This window comes from Trichechus manatus, unplaced genomic scaffold (genome assembly GCF_000243295.1).
Source record: "Trichechus manatus latirostris isolate Lorelei unplaced genomic scaffold, TriManLat1.0 scaffold00236, whole genome shotgun sequence".
NCBI lineage: Eukaryota > Metazoa > Chordata > Mammalia > Sirenia > Trichechidae > Trichechus > Trichechus manatus.
Genome location: NW_004444172.1, coordinates 2,431,040 through 2,442,806, shown reverse-complemented (window position 1 = coordinate 2,442,806; position 11,767 = coordinate 2,431,040). Strand labels below are relative to the sequence as shown.

General features: G+C 50.7%; 1 protein-coding gene across 2 annotated transcripts in view; it reads left to right on the top strand.

The window, feature by feature from the left end:
* SLC43A3 (solute carrier family 43 member 3) overlaps positions 1 to 9,141 on the top strand; it is a 30,707-nt gene extending 21,566 nt beyond the window's left edge. For both annotated transcript variants that reach the window (XM_004389251.1, XM_023743137.1), the window contains exons 5-12: positions 282 to 374; positions 2,138 to 2,277; positions 4,272 to 4,363; positions 5,514 to 5,687; positions 5,918 to 6,037; positions 7,534 to 7,720; positions 8,358 to 8,481; positions 9,037 to 9,141. In XM_004389251.1, the coding sequence (XP_004389308.1) occupies positions 282 to 374; positions 2,138 to 2,277; positions 4,272 to 4,363; positions 5,514 to 5,687; positions 5,918 to 6,037; positions 7,534 to 7,720; positions 8,358 to 8,481; positions 9,037 to 9,141 (1,035 nt within the window). The remainder of the gene's footprint in view (positions 1 to 281; positions 375 to 2,137; positions 2,278 to 4,271; positions 4,364 to 5,513; positions 5,688 to 5,917; positions 6,038 to 7,533; positions 7,721 to 8,357; positions 8,482 to 9,036) is intronic.
* The last annotated feature ends 2,626 nt before the right edge of the window (positions 9,142 to 11,767 follow it).

Sequence of the window (11,767 nt, the reverse complement as noted above, 5' to 3'; positions counted from 1 at the left end):
GGGAGGGTGGAGAGGATGGAGGGAGGGTGAGAGGATTGAGGGGAGGGTGGAGAGGATGGAGGGGAGGGTAAGAGGATGGAGGGAGGGTGGAGAGGATGGAGGGGAGGGAGAAGCACTTTTCTACAATGGGCTGCTTCAGATGGGGCTGGCCCAAGCCAGGATGTAGCTCTTGAGGCACAGGGTGGGTGTGGGTATCGTGAGGACCTGGCACAGGCTGTGTGCCCAGAACATATTTGTTTCATGAATAAATAAGTGATTCAGGCTGGTTGGGTGTTCTCCAGGTTGGGAACCTATTTGGAAAACACCGCTCCACCATCATCACGCTCTACAATGGGGCATTTGACTCCTCCTCAGCTGTCTTCCTTATCATTAAGGTAAAAATAGCAAAAGCCAGCATTTATTGAGCATGTATACATGCCAGATGCTTGTGTTATGAACTGGGCATGCTTTCTTTCCATCAACCCTCTGAGGTACTTATCTTACCTCCATTTTACAGAGGAGGCATTGACTCTAAGGGAGGTTAAGATGCTTGCTCGTGGCCCTGCAGCTAGAAATGTGATACTTGGACTTGAACCCAAGTTCTTGAGCCTTGAGCTCATAGCCATTAGGCCCCTTCTTCACACTTAGGATTTTTGGGCAGAGGTTAAGGGAGGGCATGGCCATGCAGTGCTTGGGCCAGTGCCGTCAAGTGGACCTTTCCCCTCTAAGAAGAGGTTGGGAGCCCTTTGGAATGAGATGGTTGCTGCTGTGAGCTTCTAGTTTGGACATGGTGGTGGTGGGTTGCTAATAGGGGCAGCAGGGGCAGACACGTAGGTCTCTCGGCTCTCCTGAAACCTGATGTTGGGTAGCAAGGATATGGACTATTGCCAGTGCTGCTAGTGGCCCACCCAATAGCCATTCCGCTGTCTTCATTGCTAACAATTTCATCTGGGCAACACTGTGCCCAGTCCAGGGGATGAATCCTGACTCATCTGAGCCAACTGTGACAATCTCTTGTCAGTGATGAGTAGAGGTGGATGTGTGATCTAGTCCTGGTTAATTAGATGAAGAGGGTATATACTAGAAGACTTGAGGGGGAATTTTCCTCCCTGATGAAAGGTGAGAACAGAGCAAAAGGAAAGCCCTCTCTCTTGATCCCCCTTCCCACCCTTCCTCTTTGAATGTTGTTGTAGGAGGATGTGATAGCTGGAGTTGTGGCAGCCATCTTGTGATTATGAGGCAACAATCTGGAGGACAAAAGCTAACACATTAAAGATAATAGAGAGGAAGGAATGAAAGCGTGTGGGTCCTTGACACCCAAGCTGCACAACCTGGGACAGCCCTCTGTGCTTTGTGTTAGGCCAGGGGCAACTGGCCATGGAGGAAGAGAAAAGGAGCCTTGGGAGTCACTACCCAAACATAAGTCTAATTTAGTCCCATGAGCACCTTGGCTTGGTGACACCCAGCGACTGAGCCTCTTGGATACTTACTCAATCTTCCTACCCCTGGTACAAGAGCCACCTTCCAGGTTCTCCCTCCTTGCCCTGGGTGCACCTCTGTTTTTTTCCTCTCATTGTAGAAATGGAAGGGGAGCGAGCACTGGAGCACGAGTGAGAGTTTTTAGTTTAATGTGGCTCTGCTGCTGCTGCTCTGACCTTGGACATCTCATTGTGCCTCTCTGGACCTCAGTTTCATCTTCTGTAAAAAGAGGAGGTTGGGCTACATCAGTGGTTTTCAAACTGAGCTCTGAGGACCAGTTAGGGGTTCTGTTAGATATTACGTGGCTCACCAAGGGGAATGAGAAGGAGGGTTACTGGGCAGCTCTCCATTGATCTGTTTTGTAAATTGAATTTTTGTGTAAGATTTTGTTTGGACACAAAGACTTTGCTCCTATTGTGGAAAAGGCACTGGGCTGGAAGATGTCCAAGGAGCCATGCTAAGAGGCTGTGCAGGCTGTGGGGTGGGTGATGAGATACCTGCCCTGCTGCTGCCAGGGCCCTTGGGTGGGGGTGAGGGTGAGGGTGAGTGTGAGTGTGTACCAGGTATCCGTAATCAGCTTCCAGCATGGTGGGAAGGAGCCTGTACTGAGGCTCTTTCTTGGGAACTGGGGTTCCAGGGCCTGCCTCTCACACTGATGTTTCCTCTCCTTTCTCTGCAGCTTCTCTATGAGCAAGGCATCAGCCTCAGGGCCTCCTTCCTCTTCCTGTCTGTCTGCAGTGCCTGGCACATTGGGCGCACTTTCTTCCTGATGCCTCGGGGGCACATCCCCTACCCACTGCCCCCCAACTACCACTATGGGTAAGGACTGTGACCTGGTGGGCATAAGCGAAGGCCCTGCATCTGACCTGGGGTGGGAAGCAGGGGTGGGATAGATGTGGTTATCTAGGGCAGAGGAACCCTGTCTCAGGAGGGGAAGACTAAAGCAGGGTTGTATCAGTTAGCTATTGCTGCATAACAAAGTACCCAAACCTCAGTGGCCTAAAATATTAAGCATTTCTTATTTTTTACAAGGAGTCCCTGGGTGGCATAAACCATTAAGCAGTTGACTACTAACCAAAGGATTGGCAGTTCGAACCCACTCAGAGGCACCTCGGAAGAAAGGCCTGACAATCTGCTTGTGATAGATCACAGCCTTGAAATCCCCATGGAGTGCATTCTACTCTGCAACACATGGAGTCACCACGAGTCAGAATCAACTCAGCGGCAACTGGTTTTGTTTTCATGTTTTACAAGTCTTTGGGTAGCTGGGTCAGTCTGCTGGTCAGGGCCAGATTTGGATGATCTGAACAGGGCTTGACTGTGCATCTGTGGTCATCTGGTGGGTCAGCTGGGGGCTGGCTGGGGTAGGATGGCCTCACTCACATGTGGGTGTCTGGCAGTTTATGGTGACAGGGATGACCAGGTTACATGATAGTGTTCCCTCCAGCAGGCTAGCTTGGGCTTGTTCATATGCTGGTTGCAGGGTTCCAAGAGGGAGTGCAGAAATGTACAAGGTTTCTTGAGGCCTAGGCTTGGAGTGAGGAGTTTTCTGCTTTGGACATGTTATCAAGAGGGACCAGTCCCTGGAGAGGGACATCATACTTGGTAAAGTAGAGGGTCAGTATAAAAGAGGATGACCCTCAGTGAGACGGATTGACACAGTAGCTGTGACAGTGGGCTCAAGCATAATGATTGTGAAGATGACACAGGACTGGGCAGTGTTTCGTTCTGTTGTATCTGGGGTCGCTATGAGTCGGAAGTGACCCATCGGCACCTAACAACAAACGACAAGGCTTGGAGTTGGTACAGCATCACTTCTGCTACATTCTTTTGCCTGAAGAAGTTCACAAGGCCCGCTTGAATTCAGCGGGTGGGGAAAAAGTGTCCATCTCTTGATGGGAAGAGCTGCAGAGTCCCTTTGCAGAGGGTGGAGACCAAGGGCAGGTGAAGAGTTGTGACGACTTTTGCAGTTTATGAGCACAAGGCATGGAGGGAGGGCGTTCATTTACTGCTCACCTGCTGTTTGCCAGTCCCCGCGTGCCCTCTGAGTCAGCCTCACAATCATCCCCTCACATAGATCTCCTAATTTCCATTTTCTAGATGAGAAAAATACACTTGGGAGAGTTAAGTCTGAGCTGTGTTCCCAAGGCTGGGAAGAGGCAGGACTGGGATTTGAACCTAGGGCTTTTTCACTCTTTCAACTCTTCCAGTGGTTCCCAAACTTTGCTGCATATTAGAATCACCTGGAGATCTTTTCTTGCTGTTAGCTGCTGTCCAGTTGGTCCTGACTCATGGTGACCCCGTGCACAACGGAATAAAGTACCACTTGGCCCTGTGCCATCCCCACGATCAGTTGTGAATCAGACCATTGTGATTCATAGGGTTTTCGGTGGCTGATTTTCAGAAGTAGATCACCAGGCCTTTCTTCCTGGTCTGGAAGCTCTGCTGAAACCTGTTTGGCATTGTAGCAACGGTGGCTGCACATGAGGTGCATAGACCGGGAATCGAACATGGGTCTCCTGTGTGATAGGCAAGAATTCTATCACTGAACTACCAATGCCTCATTGGAGATCTCTAAAAAATACAGAAGCCTGGCTTCCACCCCCAGACATTTGGATTTAATTAGTCTGGGCTGCAGCAGCACACACAGCACAGAGACACAGAGGGAGAGAGTGTGTGTGAGAGAGAGAAGCACCCCAGGTGATGCTATTGTGCAGTGAAATTCGGGATCCCCTGCACTCTTCTGTCCGGCCTGAGTCTTGGGCTCGGTTCACAGTCCTAGGGCCGGGCTGGTGGGGCTTCTGTCTCTGCAGCCTGTGCTCTGGGAACGGCTCCACAGAGGAGGAGAAAGCAGATGAGCCCGATAAGGTGGAGCGCCGGTCGAAGGAGCACCTGTCATTGGATGGTGAGCGCAGCCCCTCAGCCCATCTCCCCGTCAGAGCCTGGCCTTTCCCGTGACGGTGCTGGCTGCTTAGGGACTCAAGGTCCGGAAAGGTCAGGCAGAGAAAGGACCTTAGAGTCATCTTGCCAACATACTCATTTTATAGAGAGGGCACAGCGAGGGGCAGGGCTTGCCTCGGCTCGTGCAGAGGGTCACTAGAACTAGCTCCCAGGCGCTCTCTTCTCCGTCTTGTCTCTTTTCTGTTCCTTTTTTCTCTCTTCCTCATTTCATCATATTTCCCTAAAGTCTGCCTTCCACTATTTGCCTACCCCTCCTCGGTCCTGCATCCCTGTGCTTCCGCCTGTACTAAATCTGCTTGTCTGTCTCATGTCTGCAGGCCTCCTGGGTCTTCCCCTGCCATGTCCCATCTCCATCGCTGCCTCCTTTCCCTCCTCTACCTCTTCTGGGTCTTTGGTTACAAACACCACTAACCATGGCTGATTAATTAAAGCAGAAATAAGAATAGAATCTGGGAAGCTCACAAAGTCAAGGGGAAAACTAACCTGCCAGGTAGAACCAGGATACCCCTGGAATCCACGTCTAAAGTCACGGCTAGTTTGCCTCTATAGGGAGAACCATCAGATTGGCCAACCATGGATCCTGAGGCCTCACCCCAGAGGGAGTGGCTGAACACTTAATTCACAGTCCCATCTGCACCATGGAGAGGAGGGCAGGGGAAGATTCCCAGAAGAAATACAGGATGTTGGTACGAGAAGAAAGGGAAGGGATATGGAGCAGGCCAAAACAATGTGTCTTCCACACGTTCTCATCTCTTCCTCTGGCTTTCTCCTCTCCTTCTCTTTTCACCATCCTGGGCTGAGAATGATCAGAAAAGTGTTAGTGAAGGAAATATCATTGAATCCAGTGAATCTGTGAAAGATCAGGTTTCAGGAGACAGAGAAGAAAGTGGGATGGGGTCATTCAAGGTGGTGGGGCCAGGATGACAAAGGCATGGAGGAGTTATGAGTTGGGGACAGCTTTGGAGAGCATGCCAATGAGTTCTGGTAGACCAGGATAGAAGACCCCAGACTGTCCCTTTAAAGCCTCTCCTCTCTTGCCCATCCCACCCCTCCACTTTCCTTGTGATTCATGCTGAGTCCTCTTTTCCCATCAGAGATCCCCGGGCCAGGGCAGCAGCAGACGCCCCACTCCTTCTGGAGATACGCTTTCTCTCGGCGTTTTGCCTGCCACCTGGTGTGGCTGTCAGTGATACAGCTGTGGAACTACCTCTTCATCGGCACACTTAACTCTCTGCTGACCAACCTGGCCAGTGGGGACAGGGCACTAGGTATGTGGCGGGGCTGGAAGACAGCCCCTCTGCTTACCAAGCTGGGGGCTTAGAACCTCAGGGGGTGCAGGGAATAGGTACTGAGTCCAGCAGGGCTGTGTGCTCCAGTGGGGTTCTGGGTGTATAGGGAGGAAGGGGCAGGCAGGACATGGCAGGGTGGGAGAGTCCTCTCATAAGGCAGCTCTGGAATTTTCTTTTCTCGTCCCCTAACCCCTCCCTGCCCTTTGCAGTCAGCACCTACACAAATGCATTTGCCATCACTCAGTTCTTCGGAGTGCTGTGTGCCCCCTGGAATGGCTTGCTCATGGACTGGCTTAAGCAGAAGTACCAGAGGGAAGCAGGAAAGACAGGTGAGACCTGAGTCCCAGAGGATCAGAGACCAGGAGCGGAGACATCTGCCTTTACCTCCGTGCGCCTCTTCTCTTTTGTTCTAACTTGCGTTCATTCATCCACTGGTGGTTGTTGTTAGTGGCCATCCAGTCAGCCCGCAGCTCATGGCAACCTCACGCGCAACAGAAAGAAACGCTACCCAGTCCTGCACCATCCCATGCTGGCTTAGGGATCAGACTGTTGTGATCCATCAGGTTTTCATTGGCTAATTTTTGGAAGTAGATCTCCAGGCCGTTCTTGCTAATCCATCGTAGTCTGGAAGTTCACGTTTTGTTTGGCGTTCTGTTTGGTTGTGCTGAGGGTAGCCATGAGTTGGGGGCCGACTCGCTGGCAGCTAACAACAACAGTATCATTCTCACCCTTAAAAAAAGGAGTATTTCTTAATATATCTAATACATAGTCACTGTTCGAATTTCTCCACTTGTCTCAAATACATCTTTTCATAAGTTGGTTTGTTCAAATTCGGATCCGCACACAGTCCACACGATGTATGTGGTTCCTGTGTCTTTTATCCTTTTTTCTTGTCAATTATTTGTGGAAGAAACTGGGCCATTTGTCCTGTTGAATTTGGCATCCTTGTCCTGTTGGAAAGGATCCTTTTGGTGTCATCTAAAAATTTCCTGTGGTTGAGTATTTCCTGTAAATAGGCGGTTAGATTAGCAGCTCGAGGAGAATCAGTTTAATTTTTTTTTTTTTGCAAGAATAATCCAGAAGTGGAGCTGTAGGCTTCCGATGGTATCCCGTCAGCAGGCCCCTGGTATCTGCTGTCTTTCTTCTCAGGCTGTTCCGATTGATCAATGGGTTCATCCGTTGTCAGTCTGATCCATTTATTACAAAGTTTCCCATCAACTGTATACCTAATGATTTTGGCAGCCATTGATTGATCAATGCCTAGACCCATTATTTTATTAGGGTTGCAACATGGTGATTTCCTATTTCTCTTGTTCCTTCTGCCTTTCACAGCTGGAATCCCTCTAGAAAGAAAAACTTTCCCCCATTAACTGTTCTGTTACCCTGAAATCCAGTTCCTATAAGAAAGGCAGAATAAGTGCTTGATAGGTCCCCTCTGTTCACCAGTTTTCAGAATAAGCAGTTGGTGGCCTAGCAACTTCCAGTGGCGACTACTAGTTGTTTCTTTTGCAAAGTCTCGTTGTTAATATATCTGACCTGTTTCAGTCTGTTGCCATCATGATTGTTCCTGGTGCTCAAGTTGTCCCATCTTTGGCCATTGGGACCTCTGTTGATCTGGCTTCTCTGTCCTTTTGCACATAATCCCATTAGCTTTACATAGTGTCCCTGCTTTCTAGCACAGTGAGATTCAAGGGTGCCTCTCAGGTTTCTGCTTGGGCAAATGGGTGGATTGTGGCTCCTCCCTTTTCCCATCTTTCTTCCTCCCCTTCCCCGTGTCCTCCGTTGTGCCCGCCTCCAGCAGCCTCTCCTCTTCCCTCTGGACCAGATTCCTCAGCCTCGGTGGTGGCCCTCTACTCGATGGTGCCCTCTCTGGCCCTGACGTCCCTGCTGTGCCTGGGCTTTGCCCTCTGTGCCTCAGTCCCTGTCCTCTCCCTCCAGTACCTCACCTTCATCTTGCAGGTGGTCAGCCGCTCCTTCCTCTACGGGAGCAACGCGGCCTTCCTCACCCTTGTGTAAGTGGGGCTTGGGACGTGTTCTGTGATGGCAGACATGCTGGGCAAAGGGGAGTGTGCTGGAGGTAGAGACACTGGGAGGAGAGGTGGGCCTGGAGGTGGTCAGGTGAGGGAGACAGGGTTTTGGTGGCAGGTATAGAGGGAGTGTTGATACCTGGAGGTGGAGGCTGGTGAGAGGTATAGAGTGTTCATACACTTGAGCCTTTGCATCCGCTGTCCCCTCTGCCTCCTGCTATCTGCCTGGTGAACTCCTATTCCCCTCCAAAGCCCGTGTGTTAATTCTGTTCAAACTCTCCTAGGGAAGAGTTAGAAAGTTTCTTCCCTTCTTTGTGTTCATGGCACTCTCTTCTCGCTTTTTTTTTTTTATATGCACGCACTGTTGGGCATGTCATCTGTTTTTGTGCCTGTCTTTTCTCTGGAGGCCTCCGTGGGGCACAGCCTCAGTCCCTACTCTCTTCCCAAGACCCAGCATAGTGCCTTGTCTGTGTTCTTGGTTCGAGTGCCCGGGCAAAGGAGCAGGTGTGGGGGAGGGTTGTGGGTGTGAGTGGGTGAAGGGGAGGCCTAGGACAGGGCAGTTGGGGAACAAGTGGGAGGACCCCTGAAGCTCATCAGAAGTTCCTTTGGTCTCTGTCTCCAGTTTTCCATCTGAGCACTTTGGGAAGCTCTTTGGGCTGGTGATGGCCTTGTCGGCCATCGTGTCTCTGCTCCAGTTCCCCATCTTCACCCTCATCAAAGGACCCCTCCAGAATGACCCTTTTGCCGTGAGTACTGTGGCCAGGGAGGTGTCCCTGGCCTGGTTCTCCCCAGCAGAGGGCCCTGACCTTGGACCAGCAACCACAACTCAACTGGGGTGACTCCAAGGGGGCCCCAGCAAGGGGGAGTCCAAAGACCTGGTTAAGCTGTCCTGGTGCACCCCCCACAGGAACAGTTCTGCACGCAGGCACATCCTTGGTCTTGCTTTTCAAATGGGGGTTGGTGGGAGTACACCACTTTGTCCTGGGGGTACCTGAAGACACAGAATTAACATGGCCAACTGCCGTTGGAAACCCTATGGAGCACATTCCTACTCTGACACACATGGGGTTGCCATGAATCAGAGTTGACTTGATGGTAACTGGTTTGTTTGGTTTTGGTAACCCACCCAACAGAGCAGAATGGAAATAATAGAAAATTCTTCCTCCGGGGCAGCACAGTGTCTGAGTGGAAAGTAAAATATCAATGAGGCAGAATTGGCGGAAGACGAGCCCGCCCGCTCCCTTCATCGGCCGTGGGTGGGCTCCTGGACTTGGACTCACTCCTTCCTCTCTCCCCACCAGGTGAACATGACGCTGGTGCTTATTACCCTGCTGACGTTCATCCACCCCTTTCTGGTGTACCGGGAGTGCCAGGGTCAGAAAGGAAGCCCCTCTGCAGCTGCCTAGTTCAGAAGCCTTCGTCTTCAGCCCTGAGGATGCTTTTGCTAATTGTTCCCCACCTTTGAAGATCCCCTGTCCAGAAAGACTTTGCCTCCCAGAGCTACTTTTATGAAGTAGCCAATCTTTTTTCTTAAAAAAAAGAAAAGAAATTTAATGGCCAGCCAGGACTTCTGGCTAGCAAGAAAAGAATCTCAGCCGCCAAACTGATTGATATCGTCCAGAGGCACGTGGAAGTTCTCAGGGTCAGAGCAGGTAGCATCTTCCTTCCTGCACATGGTCTTGGCAGACCCTTGACCCGAGGGGAGGTGATGTGATGGGGGCAGGAGGCATGTCACCTACTACTTAGTTCTGTTTGGCCTTGAGGCCCGTGTGTGCCTGGGCCCTGCGCCGCCAGGTAAATTTCCGGGTGAAAAGTGAGGTTGTTATGATCTCAGCTGTGTTGTTGTTAGCTGCTGTCGAGTTGACTCTGACTCATGGTGACCCTGTGTAGAACAGGTGAAACACTGCCCGATCCTGTGTCATCCTCACAGTCACCAGCATGTTCCATTCCATTGTTGTAGCTATGGTGCCAATCCATCTTACTGAGGATCTCCTATGCCCTCATTGGCTCACGACTTCACCCAGCATGATGTCCTCCTCTAGCAATCGATCCCTTCTAATGATGTGTCCAAAGCAAGCAAGTTAGACAGTGTTCTGCTGTGGCCCATAGGGTTTTTATTGGCTAATTTTTGGAAATAGATTGCCAGGCCTTTCTTTCTAGTCTGTCTTAGTCTGGAAGCTCCTCTGTGGCTGACCCTGCTGGTATCTGAAATGGTGGTGTCATAGCTTTCAGCATCATAGCAACATGAAACCTACTACAGTGGGACGAACAGATATGTGGGTGGTGGGCCTCTGCTATACCACCCAGCATTTAGAGGTGGTACTGGCAGCAGCCCAGCCCTCCCTCAAAGGCACAACCTTGGTTAGAGACCTGGCAGTGAGCTTCAGGGAAAGAGGACCAGATGGGGTCCCTGGGCCTGATGTTGGATGGTCTTGGGCTGACCCTTCCCTGATCTTGGCATCAGTTTTCCCATCTGTCAGTTGAGACTGTTGGAGCTGGAGGTTCTTTCTGGAACAGATGTTCTAGGAGATTTGAAGAACCGACATGAGAGCCACGCCACCCGAGGGGCTTTGGGAACCAGCTGACCTGTTTGACCAAAGGATTTCTGATGAGGCCACTGTGGGATGTTTTCTTCTTCAGGGGGCTAGCTATTTATTTTGGGCATGTAAATTTTTTTTTCCTCTGGTGAATGATTTTATGGAAAAAATAAAGCCTCTCTTACATAAGGCAACTACTGTTTCTGCTTCTTGGTTTTGGGCCTGGATGTGTGTGTATGTGTATGTGTGTCTGAGAGAGAGAGGAGGCCCCACCCTGGGGGGTGAAGCAGCAGTATGGGTGAGGGAATCTGGCTTTGGCATCCTCATGGGGCAGGAACAGACATGGGACCTGGGCTCAGAGACGCCCCTCCCCCAGGAATCCCTTTCTTTGTCCTCCCCCCACCTCCCACCCCATCCTTAGCCCTCAGCAAACCCCCTCCACACACACTCCACATCCTCAGCTAGAAGCACTAGATGGAAGTAGAAGGTCCCAGTTCAAGTCTCAGCTCTGCCACTTAGCAGCTGGCAAGTCCTTTGACCACTCGGAGTCACAGTTTCCCCATCTGCAAAGTGTGGTTCATCATGTCTGTCCTCAAGGGTGGCTGTGAGAATGTACGGGAATTGCGGTTGCTCGTGCTCAGCATGGGGTGGGAGCACTCTGGGTGTTGGCGCCTGTGTTTACTTCTAGCCAGTGGAGGAGAAGGGGAGTGAGGGCGAAGGGGAGGGACCAAGAGGGAAAGAGAAGGCAGGTGGGTTCTCGAGATGGGAGAACCTGGAACACACCAGGTGTTTTATTCCGCTGAGCCAGGAAAGGGACTAGAAGAGGACAGAGAGGGATAGGGTGGAGGGAGGAGGCTGGCTGGCAGTTCATTCAGTCATTCATTCACCCATTCAGTCATTCATACATTCAGTCATTGAACAAATATTGATTAGCGCTGACCACGCACCAGGCACCTCCTCAGTGCTGAGGTTATGGAGATGAACAGGGGCACAGCTTCTGGGGACTGAAGTGCAGCTCTTCCTTCTTCCTGTGGGCGAAACTGGGAATCTAGGCGAAACTGGGAATCTAGGAGCCAAGGTCTGAAGATGGACACCAGGGTTCAGATAGCTTTGATTTTATTTTCCAGTTGCCATCGAATCAGCTGACTCACGGTCACCCCCCGTGTGTTGGAGTAGAACTGCTCCATGGGGTTTTCTGTTTTCAAATTTTATTGTGCTTTGGTTGAAAGTTTATAGGTCAAGTTAATTTCTCTTTCAAAAGTTTGTACACATATTGTTCTGTGACATTGGTTGCAATCCCCACAATGTGACATCATGCTCCCCTTTTCCACCCTGGGTTTCCTATGTCCGTTTGTCCAGTTCTTGTCCCTTCCTGTCTTCTCATTTTGCTTTTGGACAGGAGTTGTCCATTTAGTCTCGTATATTTGATTGAACTAAGAAGCATGTTCCTCACGTGTGTTATTTTTTGTTTTATAGGCCTGTCTACTCTTTGTCT